We start from the raw sequence: 17706 nt of genomic DNA, 5'->3' as shown, positions 1-17706 counted from the left end.
ATGTTTCTCTGCCATTCAATAAAATCATGGCTGATCTTCACTTTCCCTCGATCCCCTTATCCTTTATTCCCATGCTGTCTGGAGGGCTCTGAGCTTCTGAATAGTGAACAGGGCAGTGGGACTATTTTCAGATAGCTGAAGGTAAGATTCTTCACATCCTATGAGTTAAACAGAGCCTTTCTGAACTGTAAACTATTATAATTTTAATTCAATAATCCAATTTCAGACAGCCTCGTGAATTCAACTGGTTATATACTGATCCCTGGCATTGATTCAGATGTCATGCCCCTAACAGATGAGGAGCGTGTTTTGTACAAAGGAATTGAATTTAATCTCGAAGCCTTCAAGCGTGCCCTCAATATAACAGAACTCCTTCATAAAACCAAGGTACAGTAATATTAAAAATATCAGCTGTCAACCCAATAAAGCCTTCAAAGAAAAACTTAAATGGCATGATTATTTACTGTCTCTGCTCATCATTGTGGATAACTGTGCCACTTTTTCCAATTTGGTCATTGTGTCTCAATGGGTAGCATTCATTCACTGGTGAATCACATGTCCCATTCCAACTACTTGATCAAAATAGCCTGGGCTATCACTCCACTCAGTACCTAGGGAGTGCTGCACTGCTGGAAGTGCTATCTTCTTAATGAGGGCTTGTCTGCCCTCTTGAGGTGAATGTAAAAGATCCTAAGGTGCTATTTCGAACAGATCGGGTGAGTTCTCTCTGTTGTCCTGGCCAACATTTATCCCTCCGCCAGAAAGACTGAAACACATTATCCGGTAATCACATTTGTGGGAGGTTGCTGTGCACAAATAGGCTGCCATGATTCTTATATTACAATAGTGACTGTGACTGCACTTCAGAAGTGGTGCATTTTCTGTAAAGCGCTTTGGAGTGTCTTGAAAGGCACTATATAAATGCAAGTTTCTTTTCAAATCATGGTCACATTCTCAAGTTGAGTACAGCACAGGCAGTTAAAGATATCCAAATAATTAACTCCCTAAGTGACTCCAATGCCTGTGCAGGTTATTCACAGATCAGCTGACTGCCAAATTGCTAAGACCTTGCCATTTATCCACACTGGTCGTGGATCCAGCGATCCCTCCATTTTACAACTTTTATTCCTGTGTTCAAATTCCTCCATTGCTTCATTTACAATCTCTGTAACCTCCTCCAACACTATAACCCTCTCAGATTTCTGCCCTCATCAATTCTGGCCTCTTGGGCATTCCCGATTTTAATCACTCCACCATTGGCAAGTGTACTTTCAGATTCCTGAGCCCTAAGCTCTGAAATTCTCTCCCTAAACTTCTCCACTTCTCTAGTTCCATCTCTCCCTATCTCATTCTGTCATCCCCATCTCCCTGTCCTCTCAAAAAGCTACTTCCTTCTCTCTTAAAATGACCTTATTCACCTTCAAATTCAGTCTGAAAACTGCTCCTGTGAAGCGCCTTGGGATGTTTCATCCTGTTAAAGGCACTATATAAATACAAGGCGTTGTGATTACTGCCGTTATTACATGTGCAAATTGTGCCATTGGATCTCTAATGACTAATCAGGCAATGGAGGTGGGCCTATTAGAATATGAACTCCCTGGTTAAACGCCAAATTGATAGGCCAATCAGGGAGCCTCTTGCTTTGTACATAACCAGGCATGCCAGTTCCTCTGGCACTCCTAGTGTAGACTGCTGACTGAAAGCACTCCGTATACTGGTGTCAGACTTTTAAATAAAGGGATTTTGGTGAAGGGACTTCTGCCCCGGAGGACTTATTACAGATCCAAGGAGCATGCTTTCTTAGATTTCAACACCAATGTTTTAAATGATTTATGTCTATGTTACTTCGTTCAGGAGGATATTCTGCTACACCGGTGGAGATTTCCATCACTGTCCATTCATGGAATTGAAGGAGCTTTCTCAGATCCTGGAGCTAAGACTGTTATCCCAGCCAAAGTGACAGGAAAATTCTCCATACGCTTAGTACCCAATATGGATCCTGACAAGCTGAGCAGTCAGGTAAACATCTGAGTCACACAGGAATGCTGATTTATCTTAGAATTGTAGAATCTGACCCATTTGGCCCATCGAGTCTACACCAATTCCCTGACAGAGTATCTTACCCAGGCTGTCTCTCCCTGCCCTAGCCCCAGTACCCCAAACATTTCCACCGTTAATCTACCGCGCCTGCATGTCTTTGGACTGCGGGAGGAAACCAGAGCACCCAGAGGAAACCCACGCAGACACGGGGAGAACGTGCAAACTCCACACAGATAGTGACCCAAGCCTGGAATCAAACCTGGGTCTCTGGTACTGTGAGGCAGCAGTGCCAACACAATGTGCCACCGTGCATCTTTGAGAGGAAAATTGAGCTGACCTGCACAAGAATGGTGATGATGGAGATGAGAGAGAGAGGAGAAGATGGGGGATGTGTGATTGGAAAGAGAATTGGAAAGGTGCAATGAATGCTGTACATTGTATAGCTTGGATCAATGTAGAGATGCTTTTTATAGTTATTATTCACATTGCTTCAAGATGTCTGCTCCATGTGTCAGCTTGAGTTTCCAGCTCTTTCGACATCATAGTTTACCTTTCCCTGAGTCCACACCCAGGTTTAACCAATCAAACACACTGAGCATCAATAATAAAGTCTCACATAATCAAGGACCAGACAGTTGAACTCTACAACAAAGGCACAAATCCAACCATAAAATGTTTTCAATCCATACCTCATCTGTATGTATATCTGCCCTATCAGGCAGACCCTACAGCAAAGACACAGTGATTACCTCATTACATTGCAGTAGATTATTGAGTATGTGGCTGTTACCTTTCCTCAGAATATCTTGTCCATTCTGCCCTCATCCTGTGATAGTTGATCCCAGCTGGAATTGGCCTCCTTCGCAAGTTCACCAGTTTGTTCACTGAGGTAGGGTTTTATTCATAGAATCCCTACAGTATGCAAAGAAGCCATTCTGCCTGTCAAACCTGCACCAACAACAATCCCACCGAAGCCCTATCTCTGTATTTACCCTGCTAGACCCCTGATACTAAGGGGCAATTTAGCATGGCCAATCCACCTAACCTGCACATCTTTGGACTGAGGGAGGAAACCGGAGCACCCCAGAGAAAACTCACGCAGACACAGGGAGAATGTGCAAACTCCGCACAGGCAGTGACCCAAGCTGGGTATTGAACCTGGGTCCCTGGTGCTGCGAGGCAGCAGTACTAACCACTGTGTCACCAGGCCGCCCTGTAAACATTATAAACGTTTTGTAAATTTTGAAGACCCAATTGTACTGAGCTTGGCTCACGGTTTGAATATCTTCCTAATTTTGGGTTGAAAGGTTGTAGCTTTTGCCTCCAACATCTCAAGAGAGGAATGGCTATCTGCCTGGAATATTCCTATGCTCCCCACCCTGCCCTCCCCTCACCAGACCTGGGATTTGGGAAAGCCAAAAGCAGCAGCAAGAAATCCAGCTGGAATGTAATGAACCATGTAACCCTTGAGCTCAGATATCATAAAATTACAGAGAATGTACAGCACCAAAATAGGCCACACGCGTAGCTGGTCCATGCTCCACATGACCTTCCTCCCATCCATCTTCATCTAACCCCATCAGCATATCTTTCTATTCCTTTCTCCCTCAGATACCAAAACATCTTTCCCTGAATGCATCTTGCCTCAATTGCTTCTCATTGGAGAGTTCCACGTCTTAACCCCCTCTGGCTACGGAGGTTTCTCCTGAATCCCCAATCGGATTTATCATATTTATTCACTCCTGAGCACTGGGCTCCCCCATAAGTGGAAATATTTTCACTACCCTATCAAACTTCCTGATAACCTTAAACCTTCCATTAAGTCCTCCTCGAACTTTATCCTAAAGAAAAGATGCCCATTTGTTGGTCTTTCCTGAAACTATCACTTCTCAGTTCTGATGTCATCTTGTGATGTGGAGATGTAGATAGGGGTTTTCCTCTCAAGGCTATGTATTGTTACTTAAGCTAAAATGCAGTGTACTGATTTTTAAGATGTGACTTTATTTAACCAAATGATTGAATGGGAGAATGATATGAGGAAGTCCTGCTCTCAAGGTGAAGACTGTGGGCAGCCCAACGTCACTCTGATGAACAATGCACCTGTGAAGGCAATTATACATTCCCAAAAATCATACCACCCACTTTTCTAGTGAACGTTAATACAAATTAGTCAATAACCATCCTGTCATTAACTCCAGTCAATAACAATACATCCTGACCTCATGGGATTTCATTTGTCATTAATTACAGATGTTGGTCAGGAAGGCTAATGGGATGCTGGCCTTCATAGCAAGGGGGATTGAATATAAAAGTAGGGAGGTCTTGCTGCAGCTGTATAGGGCATTGGTGAGGCCGCAGCTGGAGTACTGTGTGCAGTTTTGGTCGCCGCACTTACGCAAGGATATTTTGGCCTTGGAGGGGGTGCAGAGGAGGTTTACTAGGCTGATACCGGAGTTGAGGGGGCTGAGCTATGAGGAGAGGCTGAATAAACTAGGCTTGTACTCGTTAGAGTTTAGAAGAATGAGGGGAGATCTCATTGAGACATATAAGATGATGAATGGGATGGATAGGATAGAGGTGGAGAGACTCTTCCCGCTCAGAAAGGACAGTAGGACTAGGGGGCACAGCCTCAAGATAAAGGGGGGGCGGTTTAGAACGGAGTTGAGGAGGAACTTCTTCACTCAAAGGGTGATGAATCTCTGGAATTCTCTGCCCGTTGAAGTGGTGGAGGCTGCCTCGCTAAATATTTTTAAGATGAGGGTTGATGGGTTTTTGATAAGCAAGGGGATTAAGGGTTATGGGGAGAGGGCGGGAATGTGGAACTGAGCCACAACAGATCAGCCATGATCTTATTGAATGGCGGGGCAGGCTCGAAGGGCTAGATGGCCTACTCCTGCTCCTATTTCTTATGTTCTTATGTACCTCCCTTCTGTTGCCCAGCAACATGGGACACTGGTCAGTGAAATGGGGCAATGATTCCCACTAAATTGAACCCATGTGACTCTTGTCCGACCCTGAGCACTAATTATGTCTACTCACCGCCTGTGTTATCAACTCAAAGTTGTATGACTCTATTCATAAAACTGGCATTGATGGCCATCCTGTACCCGACCATTGCTGATAACATAACAGCTCTACAGTGGACCTACTGTTTCTTACTCTCCCACCAGGACCTGCTGTATCTTGAAGTTTCACAAAATGTCACTAAAAGCAAAACATACCCATATTACAAATTCAAAATACATGTTTTAAATGAGAAATATTTGTTAATCTTGCAGAGCTGTCTTCTATGTCAACAGTCCTGGCTGGCTTATGTTCCCATAGTCCAGGATCATTCATTCTAAAGTTAGTATTGTGATAGTCTTGTTAAACCCATGATTATGTGTTTTTATTGGCCTCATTAGCCTCCCTACATCAGGAGAGCAGAACAGAACAGTACTCCAAATGTGGTCTAACTGAAGTTCGATGAAATGTAATTTGCCCACTTTTTAATTTTGTTCCTCTGGTAATGAACTCCAGGTGCTTGGTTTGCTGTATTATTTTTGTGCTCTAGTCTATCTGTGTTGCTAATTTTATTCATCTGTGAATCTAACAACTCCAATTGCAAATGAAATAATTCATTGGGATAGATTATTGTATCTTCATTATGCTAATTTATTCAGATGTTCCTTATAGGTGACCACGTATCTCCATGGAATCTTTGCAGCCCGGGGAAGTCCCAACCGACTGCAAGTGACCTTGGAATCTGGATCAAAAGCGTGGGTTACTCATTTTACCGACAAGCAATATGATGCCGGGAGGAGAGCCATCAGAAAGGGTTAGTGAATGTTAGCATTCATTGTAGGTAGCAAGAGGCTAGAACTTATAGATATTTCTTGCTGCTTCCTCGAGCAGGTGCCTCTCCTCTCACAAATGGAGGCAAAAGATCCCACGCCCACTATTCCAAGAGCAGGTAAACATTCCCTTGCTGGTACTGAACTCAAATACTGCTGAAAAGAGAGAAGTTGCTAAAGCTTTGTGTCTTGCATTCAGCAGGACAAATGCATAAATGCCAAATTTTTAATGATTGCAACAATTTATATCACAGGAGTGCTGATTGGTCAGCATGTTGACTCTGATTAGTTGTGGTGTTGTCATGGAGAAAGGAACTAGGAACTATAGGCTTCTCAATCTCCTGGGTAACAAGAGGAAAAAAAAGGCTTGATCATACACCTTTTGTTTGCAGAGAAGAGTCCCTGTATGAATATGTGTCTATTCCAGTAAACATAAATGAACCATATTCCAAGCTCAACTGAATATCTTAGATTGGTTACTAGCATAACTATAGACACATTCAAGATTGTTCAGAAACTGCTGCCCCACCATGGGGTATTACAAGTAACTGTAGGCCTGTTGTATTTTGCAACTGTGGACTGGTCTGTGTTCTCCCTACTGTGAACAACAGAAGGAACATGATGTTTGATTTGACTAGCCAATCATTGGGATGTTCGTCATGAGAACCTAACATCAGACTGACTTAGAAATTATACTCGACTTTGCTCAGTTATGTTGTCCCTTTGAACTGATGGCAGCAATGCCATCCAAATAGCCACTGCATAGCAGCAGCATGAATCAGCTTCAAATTGTTCAAATTTTTGAGATATTTTGCCTTTCCGAGATAAATTTTGGGCAGTACAGTGGCACAGTGATTAGCACTGCTGTCTCACAGCGCCAGGGACTCAGGTTCGATTCCCGGCTTGGGTCACTGTTTGTGTGGTGTTTGCACTTCCTCCCTATTTCTGCGTGGGTTTTCTCCGGGTGTTCCGGTTTCCTCCCACAGTCTGAAAGACATGCTGGTTAGGTGCAGTGACCCGAACAGGTGCCAGAGTATGGCAACTAGGGGAATTTCACAGTAACTTCACTGCAGTGTTAATGTAAGCCTTACTTGTGACTAACAAATAAATTTTAACTTTAAATTGAGATAGACCAGGCACTTTTCAGGTCCAAAAGTGGCTGCCTTAGGCCCATTTGTGAGTTTATGAGATACATAGCAATATTTTGACCAGGATAACGATTAGCCCACAAGATAGCTTTGATAAGCTTTCTTCCTGCATCAAGCTTGCGCAGTGAGCAAATGGCGAGAGTCCTATTTCGTAGAACAGAATCCCTACAATACAGAAGGAGGTCATTTGATCCACCAAATCTGCACTGACCACAATCCCATCCAGGCCCTATTCCCGTAACCCCACATATTTACCCTGCTAATCACCCTGACACTAGAGTCAATTTAACATGGCCAATCAACCTAACCCGCACATCTTTGGACTGTGGGAGAAACCAGAGCACCCAGAGGAAACCCATGCAGACACAGGGAGAATGTGCAGATTCCACACATATAGTCACTCAAGGCCAGAATTGAACCCGGGTCCCTGGCGCTGTGAGACAGCAGTGCTTATCACTGTGCCACCGTGCCATTCTATTTGCGAGATTGTTGATAAAGCCAATCTTACAGCACATGGAGTTACAGGAAACTCAATGTATATATTGTCTGGTGAAGGTAGGTTTGCCATCCCAAACTCCTTGTAGCCAATGAAATCTAGTCACTGTTGCAATGTGGGAAAAACAGCAGCTAATTTGGACATGGCATGCTCGTACATACGTCAATATAATAATCATTGGCAAATCTGTTCACAGTGACCTTGCTTGAGGGATAAATATTGGCCAAAAGAATCCCTCTGCTTTTCTTTGAAGGGATCTTTTACGTCATCTTGAGAGGCAAAGGGTTAAAGGGTCACGGGTTCAACAGCTCATCTGAAAGATGGTACCTTCAAACATGTAGTACTCCCTCAGTACTACACTGGGAGTGATAACTTGATACAATGTGAAAGGCCCCAAGGCAGGACTTGAACTGCCAACATTCGTGACTCAGCGATGAGAATGTGACTTTTTGAGCCACTCTCAATAAAATTACAATGATGGGTACAACCCTCCCACTGTGTCATGACAGTTGGACAGTACTTGGCAGAGTGATACTGAGCAAATTAGCATCCCTGCCAAACTTATCTGTTTAATTCATGCTTGTGAAAGCTATTGATACTGAGTGAAGTGAAGTATGTCTCAGGACAGAATCCTGGGGGCAGTTAATTGTTGCTCACCTTGTATCTTCTTTATTTTTGTTCCTGCTCAGTGTTTGGAATGGAAGCTGATCTGATCCGAGAAGGGGGAACAATTCCTGTTGCCAGGACCCTCCAGCATACCACGCAGAAAAGTGTGATGATGTTGCCAATTGGCGGTGCTGATGACGGCATACATTCCCAGAATGAAAAACTCAGCAGGTAACAGACATAGAATTGCACAGAAACAGTCCATTTGGCCCTACCAGTGTTTACACTCCAAACAAGACTCCTCTGATTCCCCCTGTCTCATCTTTCAGCATATCTTTTTATTCCCTTTTCCCTCAGGTCCTCACCTAGTTTCATTTTAAGAAGTTTCACAACAGCAAATTAAAGTCCAATAGGTTTATTTGGAATCTCGAGCTTTTGGAGCACTGCTCCTTCATCAGGTGAGTCCTTCTTAGTTAACTGAGTTCTTCTCATCTGATGAAGAAGCAGCACTCCAAAAGCTCGTGCTACCAAATAAACCTGTTGGACTTTAACCTGGTGTTGTGAGATTTCTTACTGTGCCCACTCCAGTCCAACACCAGCATCTCCACATCATAGTTTTGTTTTGGAAGCATCTAAGCCTTGAGCACTTGCTGTGGTGTTGAGTTCCACATTCTAATCACTCACTGATTAAAGATATTTTCCCACATTTCTGTATTGGATTAATTTGTAATTATTGTACATCTATGGGCCCAAAGTTTGGATTCTCCCACAAGCTGAAACACCATCACAAACCATGCTGGCCAGATTTGGAAGGATTGGGTCTGTGGCAAGTGGTGAGGAAACCAACTCTAGGGAAAAACATACATGACCTTATCTTTATCAACCTGCCTACCACAGGTGCATCTGTCCATAACAGTATGGATAGGGGTGACCATCGCATAGTCCTTGTGGAGACAAAATCCCCTCTTCACGTTAAGGATACTCTCAGTTGTGTTGTGTAGCACTACAGTTGTGCTAAGTGGGATAGATTTTGAACAGATCTAGCCACTCAAGACTGGGCAACCATGAATTTAATTTGATTTGATTTATTATTACCACATGTATTAGTATACAGTGAAAGGTATTGTTTCTCGTGCGCCCCATAGACAAAGCATGCTATTCATAGAGATGGAAACGAGAGTGCAGAATGTAGCATTAGTCACCTCTAGGGTGTAGAGAAAGATCAACTTAATGCAAAATAGATCCATTCAAAAGTCTGATGGCAGAACGGAAGAAGCTGTTCTTGAGATGGTTGGTGTGTGACCTTAGACTTTTGACCTCAGACTTTTGACCACAGATTTTTGATCTCAGACTTTTGACCTCAGACTTTTGACACATGAAATGCTGTGGGTCATCAGCAGCAGGAGAATTGTACTCAACCAAATCTGTACCCTCATTGCCAGGCATAGCCCTCAGTCTATCATTACCAATAAGCCAGGTGATCACGCTGGAGAATACAGAGCTCAGGAAGGGTGATGCCAATTAGAGATTTGAAAATGAGGATGATCATTTTAAATTCCCAGTGACGTTAGGCCGGGAGTCAGTATAGGTCAACAAGCACAGCTATGGTGAATAAATGGGAGTTAGGATATTCATTTAGTCACTTAAATTACAACATGTGTGATTAAATGTTATTTTGTCTTTCTTCTTAGGAATAACTATATAAATGGTACAAAGCTGTTTGCGGCATACATAGCTGAGATTTCACAGCTTTAAGAAGAACGGTCTACATTACAATATATCAAAACAGATTTTTTGCTTTCACTAGTCAAGCATATTGTGTGTATTGTAACAAAGTGGCATGAAATTGCATGAGACAAAGAAATAGAATTAGTTCTGAATAAGTTTTTAAAAATACAATGGCAGTCAGAAATTGAAATGATGCAAAATGAATTCTCAAATATTAATCAGGAAAATATTTTCTGTTGCATCTTTTCAATTCTAATTGTCAAAAAATCATATCGATATGTGTTTTGATCCACAGTGATTTTAGCATTTCAGGGGTTTATAGTTCATAAGTTTTGCAATTACTCTGGGGAATCTCCACTATAAACACACCATCTGAAATTCTTTTCTCTGTATTAACACTCCACAATTTATTTTCAGCACAACACTGGATTAGTAGAGAAAAAGGGTTTGCTGGAGTCCTGCTGTTTCATTTCAAATCTGTTGCGTATTATTTGTCTACAGAATCCAGAGTCAAAAATACAAATATTACATACATGGTCACATGACTTACATGACTTAGAATCCCTACAGTGCAGAAGGAGGCCATTTGGCTCATTGAGTCAGTGCCAAATCTCTGACAGAGCATCTTACCCAGGCCCTCTCCCCCGCCCTATGCCCGTAACCCCACACATTTACCACGGCTGGTCCCCCTAACCTGTACATCTTGGGACACTAAGGGACAATTTAGCATGTCCAATTCATCTAATCTGCACATCTTTGGACTATGGGAGGCAACTGGACCACCCGGAGGAAACCTATGCAGACATGGACAGGGAGAATGTGCAAACTCCACACAATCACCCAAGGCCGTAACTGAATCCAGGTCCCTGGCACAGTGCTAACTGCCGTGACACTCTTCATCCTTGTTATGTGAAGAGAATCACTATGTAAACAAATCTATCCAGCATTCATATTGTAAAGCATCCTGAACAGGTCACGTATCCCATAATACTCAATCAGATAAATGCTGTTACATTTACAAAATCTAGTAAAAATGGTCATGATGCTGTTGTTTTGTTGTAAAAACCCAACTGGTCCACTAATGTCCTTTAGGGAAGGACATTGGCTTGACCTAGGCTTATACGTGGAGAAACTGGAGAGGTTGGGATTGTTCCTCTGGGAGCAAAAAAGGTTAAGAAGAGATTTAATGGAGGCATTCAAAATTATGAAGGGTTTTGTTAGAGGAAGTAAGGAGAACTAATTTCCACTGGCAGAAGGGTCAGTAACCAGAGGACACAAATAATTGGCAGCGAGGGGCATATGAGAACTTTTTTACGCAGCAGATGGACATAGAGAGGATGTTTCCACATGTAGGAAAAACTAGAACCAGAAAGCACAACCTCAGGCTAAAGGGACAATCCTTTAAAACAAAGATGAGGAGGAATTTCTTCAGCCAGAGACTGGTGAATCTGTGGAACTCTTTGCCGCAGAAGGCAGTGGAGATCAGGTCATTGAGTGTCTTTAAGACAGAGATAGACAGATTCTTGATTAATAAGGGAATTAGGGGTTATGGGAACCCCTGGTTTTGGGGATGAGATTGGAGATGAGAAAAATATCAACAATGATTGAATGGTCTTATGGCCTTACGATGGCTGGGATTCTGTGGTCTCGTTTGTCCTGCCATTGTTACCAGTGCGAATGGAGAATTTGGCGCTCAGCCAAAACTCCATTACTGCAGTGAGACCAGAGAATACCAGTCATCGGTGAGGTCGGAGAATTCTGGCCCATGTCAGTCTAATGGTGCTTGATGGTTCCCACATGAAGAAAAATACTGCAAACGTTGAGGATCTAACACAGGGACAGCAAGTGCAGGATATACACAAACCATTCTTTTCTGGGCTTTCTGTGGAACAAGGTTTTCCATTAAAGATTAACAGCAATGGTATATCATGCAGCTAAAGGTTGCCTAAACCCTGGTTACTTATTGCCTACTTGATGAGTGCCCTGCAATGAGACATCTTATGCTAGAACATCAACAGTGTGTACAACTCTTGCCTGAGTCAAAAGGCAGTGGGTTAAGTTGCAATCCAAGGCCTGGAAATAAAAATCAAGGCTGACACTCGAGTGTATCACTGAGGGAATGCTGCAGTGACAAAGTCTTTTGGCTGAGATGTCAAACTCATAATCATTTAGTGCTGGTGTTTGCTCTGTTCTGAAATGTGCAGTGGTCAGCAGATGAAAAGGAGAACTCAAGAGTCTTCAAGGAATAATACTGTGATTACTTAGATTGTAACTTCTGATAAGTCTTTACTCTTTGGAACAAAGCAATCTCTAGTATCCTTGTGCAAGGGGCCAAATCCTATCTAAGAGCTAATGGGGGATTGCTTTGGCCTGGATTTTGTGGTAGGGATGAAAATGAAATTCTCATTATTCTACACAAACTGATAGCAACTCAGGTTGCTGTCTCCGGGTTAGATGGATTGGCCATGCTAAATTGCCCTTAGTGTCAGGGGGACAAGTTAGGGTAAATGCATAGGGTTATGGGGATAGGGCCGGGTGAGATTGTGGTGCAGATTCAGTGGGTCAAATGGCTGCCTCCTGCACTGTAGGGATTCTATGATTCTATAACTTGGATGCAAATCAGTGTGGAATAATGCAGAAATCCAGATGTTGAGAGGGTGTGCTTTTGAGGTCCCTCCCTCTTCCACAACCAATACAATCTAGGTGCAAAGAGTGAGCTGGCAAAAAAGTCCACTTTTACATTGCCGGTCTACAACTGTTAGAATTTTATAAATTTCTATGAGATCCCCTCAAGGGACTTTAACTTCCTAGTTCCCTTCAGTAATTTGTTTCTTACCTGTTTGATGACATCACTGCTACATACCTGGAGAATCCCCTTGACTTGGTGCCAGATTCAGGTTAACTTTGGGAAAGGGAAAATCCATACTACAGAGGTCGCTAACTTTTTGGAAGCTTTCATTGAGGTCAGTGGCAATGCTTTGTCAGTGTCTTCAGAACCTAGGCCAATAGATGGATCAGTCAGGATGTGAAGCATTGCTGCTAGAATATGCTTGGAGCATGATCAGAACAATCAAGAGTTATCAAAATGCCGTTTCAGCTTGCACCTCAGAACTCTGTGTTAAGCATTGCCATGTTGGATCTCAACTTCTGGGTTAGTCTGTTATCAACGTATCCTTATATTTAACATTTTTGTTACTTATACTGTAACTTCTTAATAAAACTTTTATACTTTGGAACAAAGCACCCTCACATCTCGTTGTTCAATGGACCAAGCTTTACACAGATAACCCACTCAACTGGGTATATACTTTGGAGATAAGTATATACTTTGGAGATAATTATTCCAAACACCTGTGATATTAATCTGTTGTTTCTCTGACGATCAACAGACAGATTTGTGGTTGACTCTTAAATGTCCTCTGAAATGGACTAGCAAGCCATTCAGTTGTATTCAACCACTATGATGAAAACACAAAGGAATGAAACCGGATGGACCATCCCATATTGACCTAGGCACCAGAGACTACAACAGGAAACCCAGCCCTGTCGAGTCTAAAAGGTCCTTCTTACTAACATCTGGGGCTTGTTCCAAAATTGGTAGAGCTGTCTCACAGACTAATCATGCAACAGCCTGACATAGTCATACTCACCAAATCATATCATACAGATCATGTCCCAAATGTCACCATCATCATTCCTAGGTATGTCCTGTGTCGCCAGTAGGACAGACCCAGCAGAAGTTAAGGGACAGTAATGTACAGTTAGGAGGGAGTTTCCCTGGGAGTCCTCAACATTGACTGAACTCCATAAAATCTCAAGGGACCAGGTCAGCACAGACAATTCAATTACTCCACATGATATCAAGAAACAGCTGAAGACGCTGGGCACTGCAAAGTTTATGCGCCTTACAAATATTCCCACAATAGTACTGAAGACTTGTGCTCCAGAATTATCTCCACCTCTAGCTGAGCTGTTCCAGTACAGCTACAACACTTGTATCTATCCAGCAATGTGGAAAATAGTCTTTTATGCAAGAAACAAAAATCCAGTCTGGCCAATTACCACCCCATTAGTCTAGTCTTGATCATTAGCAAAGTGATGGAAAGGATCAACAGTGCAATCAAGTGATCCTTACTGAGCAATAACCTGCTCAGTAACGGCCAGTTTGGATTCCGCTAGGGTTAATCAGTTCTTGACCTCATTACAGCCTTGGTTCAAACAAAGCTGAATTCCAGAGGTGAGGTGTGGGTGACGGCCCTTGACCAAGTGTGGCATCAAGGAACCCAAGTAAATGGGAATCAGGGGACAAACTCTCTGCTGATTGGAGTCATAAAAAGCACAAAGGAATTATAGTTGTTGGAGGTCAAGCATTTCAGTTCCAGTACATCACTGCAGGAATTCCTCGGGGTCATGTCCCAGGCCCCATCATCAATGACATTTCTTCCATTATAAAGTCAGAAGTGGGAATGTTCGCTGATGACTGCGCAGTGTTCAGCACCATTCACGACTCCTCAGATATTGAAGCAGTCCATGTCCAAATGCAGCAAAACCTGGACAATATCCAGGCTTGGGTTGAGAAGTGGCAAGTAACATTCGTGCCACACAAGTGCCAGGCAAAAACCATATCCAGCAAGAGAAGATCTGAACATTGCCCCTTGACATTCAATGACATTACCATCACTGAATCTCCCACTATCAACATCCTGGGAGTTACCCTTGACCAGAAACTGAACTGGACTAACCATATAAATAGCCAGAGCATATCAAAGGCTAGGAATCCTGCAGTGTCTAACTCACCTCCTGACTCTCAAAGCTTGTCCACTTTACATGGTACGACTCAGGGGTGGAATGGAATCCTCTCCCAATTGCCTGGATGAGTGCAGCTCCATCAACATTCAAGAAACTAGGCACCATCCAGAAAAAAAACTGCCTGCTTGATTGCTACCACAGCTTCTCACCCAGGCCCTATCCCCATAACCTCATGTGTTAACCCCGCTAATTCCCTTAACCTACACATTTTGGGACATGAAGGGGCAATTTAGCATGGCAATCAACCTAACCTGCGCTTCTTTGGAATTGAAAGGGAAAGGTTTTCATGGCCATGGGGAATGGGCAAGGGAGTTGGGCTAGTTTATAATTCCTTCAAAGAGCCAGCATGAGTATGATGGGCTGAATGGTACCCTTCTGTGGTATATCATTTTTCGATTTTATGATAGTATGCTCTACTGTTCTCCAACTGCCCAACTAGCCTTTGAAACAGAATGAGAAAGCAGAGGCAGAGAACGTGGTGCTTCACATGAGCTTTTGGTTAAAGTTTAACTGTAATGAAGATCTGAGAAATATAAATTCAATTGGATAGGGCCCAAAGCCTTAAATGAGCCAACACTGTTGCTGTGCACTAAAGTCCTGGGACTTGGTGTGCCAACTCTGGTTGGACTTGTTCCTGGAGGTTTCATCATATGAACCACTCCCACTCCCCTCTAACTTCCCTGTCTGGTCGAACATTGTTTTTAGGCTGAGGGAAATGTCTGTCCTCTCGGATTGACTTAGACCAAGGTGCTTTGCCCAGTTCTGTTCAGTTGCAATGCAGACCAATTTTGGGTGGCATGGTGGCACAGTGGTTATCACTGCTGTCTCACAGCGCCAGGGACTTGGGTTCAATTCTGGCCTTGGGTCACTGTCCGTATGAAGTTTGCACATTCTCCCGTGTCTGCGTAGCTTTCCTCTGGGTGCTCTGGTTTCCTCTCACAGTCCAAAGATGAGCAGGTTAGATGGATTGGTCATGATAAATTAACCCAAGGGAAACATCTTACCTGTTCATTCCTTAAGTGTTTTCAATGTCGTCACTGCTCATTCTTTGAAATGCTAAAGAGTACAAGCTCAACTTGCCCAATCTATAGACCAGTATGTACACACTACTCCAGGTGCAGTCTACCAAGCTCCGATACAACTGAAGCAAAACCTCACCACTCTTGTAATAAATGCTAATATTCTATTAACCTTCAGAGTAGCTTGTACCTATATTTTAGCATTCAGAGGACTTGTGGACAAGGATACCCAGATCTACATTTTCTAATTTTGTACCACTTGGGAAATATTCTGCACACCTGCCCTTCCTACCAAAATGGACCATTTTACATTTTTCCACATTATATTCCATCTGCCACGTTCTTGCTCACTCACTGCATCTTGCTCACTCCTGTAGCCACTTTACATCTTCCTCACAACACACATTCCCACCTAGCTTTGTATCGTAGGGTTACATTAACATTTCAATGAAGTGACGATCTAAATCCCCTCGTTGCCTGTTTGGGTACACTGAGGGAGAATTCAGTACTTCACCACGTCTTTCGGATTGTGGGAAGAAATCAGAGCACCCAGAGGAGGCCCATGCAGACACGGGGGAGAAGATGCAGACTCCACACAGACAGTGACCCAAGACAGGAATCAAACTCGGGTCCCTGGACCTGTGAGGCAGCAGTGCTGACCGCTGTGCCACACTGCAACATTTAAGAGGCATCTGAATGGGTACATGGATAGGGAGGGAGTAGAGGGATACAGACCGAGTAAGGGCAGAAGGTTTTTTAAAGCTTTTTTAAGGGCATCATGATCAGCACAGGCTTGGAGGGCCGAAGGGCTTGTTCCTGTGCTGTACTTTGTTCCTGATAGGTATGCAAAATGGAAGCACTTGGCTCTGACAAATGTGGGTCCATTACAGGCAGTCAGGAGAATTCAGACTAGGGAATCGAGAAATAGCAGAGAAGCTAAAAATGATTAACATTCCAGAGATGTGCGGTTGAGGGAGCTCGGTCTTTTCTCCCTGGAGAGACGAAGGTTGAGAGGCGACCTGATAGAGGTTTATAAAATGTTGAGCGGAATAGATAGGGTGGATTCTCGGAGGCTATTTCCCAGGGCTGAAATGGTCGCTGCGAGAGGACACAGGTTTAAGGTGCTGGGGAGCAGGTACAGAGGGGATGTTAGGGGTAAATTTTTCACTCAGAGGGTGATGGGTGAGTGGAATCGGCTGCCATCGGTGGTGGTAGGGGCGAACTCGCTGGGGTCTTTTAAGAGACTTCTGGATGAGTACATGGGATTTAATGGGATTGGGAGTTATAGATAGGACTGATAGGTATGGATATGATCAGCGCAACTTGTGGGCCAAAGGGCCTGTTTGTGCTGTAGTGTTCTATGTTCTTAGTGGCCCTTAGTGTCAAGGGGGATTAACGGGGTAAATTTGTGGGGTTGCAGGAATAGGGCCTGGGTACGATTGTTGTTGGTGCAGGTTTGATGAGCCGAATGGCCTCCTTCTCCACTATAGGGATTATATTTCTTCTAATTTTTCCTCATAAGTCAATTGGTTTCTTTCAAACATCCACATAGACTATCCCAGCAGTGTAATGGATTGTAATACACCATGGGAATATAATTACACCAGCAGTGCAATGGATTGTAATAGACTATGGGAATATAATTATCTAAATTGTGTAATGGATTGCGATATACTACGGGAATATAACTATCCCAGCAGTGTAATGGATTGTAATAGACAATGGGAATATAAGTATCGCAGCAAATTGCAGTAGATGGGAAGACTATGGGAATTATCTAAATTGTGTAATGGATTGCAATATACTGTGGGAATATAATTACCCCAGTAGTGTAATGGATTGTAACAGACTGTGGGAATATAATTATCCCAGCAGATTGCATTAGATTATGGGAATGTAATTATCCCAGCAGTGTAATGGTTTGTAATAGACTGTGGGAATACAATTATCCTAGCAGTGTAATGGATTGTAACATACCATGGGAATATAATCATCCCAGTAGTGTAATGGACTGTAATGTACCATGG

General features: G+C 43.1%; 1 protein-coding gene across 1 annotated transcript in view; it reads left to right on the top strand.

Moving 5' to 3' along the window:
* The window catches only part of LOC145346539 (cytosolic non-specific dipeptidase-like), a 28981-nt gene extending 16569 nt beyond the window's left edge, over positions 1 to 12412 (top strand). Inside the window, exons 8-12 of the mRNA XM_080193929.1 lie at positions 227 to 387; positions 1855 to 2019; positions 5716 to 5857; positions 8207 to 8354; positions 9815 to 12412. Coding sequence (XP_080050055.1) covers positions 227 to 387; positions 1855 to 2019; positions 5716 to 5857; positions 8207 to 8354; positions 9815 to 9878 — 680 coding nt within the window. The 3' untranslated portion in view covers positions 9879 to 12412. The remainder of the gene's footprint in view (positions 1 to 226; positions 388 to 1854; positions 2020 to 5715; positions 5858 to 8206; positions 8355 to 9814) is intronic.
* Positions 12413 to 17706: the final 5294 nt, after the last annotated feature.

This window comes from Carcharhinus amblyrhynchos, chromosome 8, assembly GCF_965287045.1.
Source record: "Carcharhinus amblyrhynchos chromosome 8, sCarAmb.v2.hapA, whole genome shotgun sequence".
NCBI lineage: Eukaryota > Metazoa > Chordata > Chondrichthyes > Carcharhiniformes > Carcharhinidae > Carcharhinus > Carcharhinus amblyrhynchos.
Note: the sequence above shows the minus strand (reverse complement) of the source record. Positions and strands in the feature narration are given on the sequence as shown.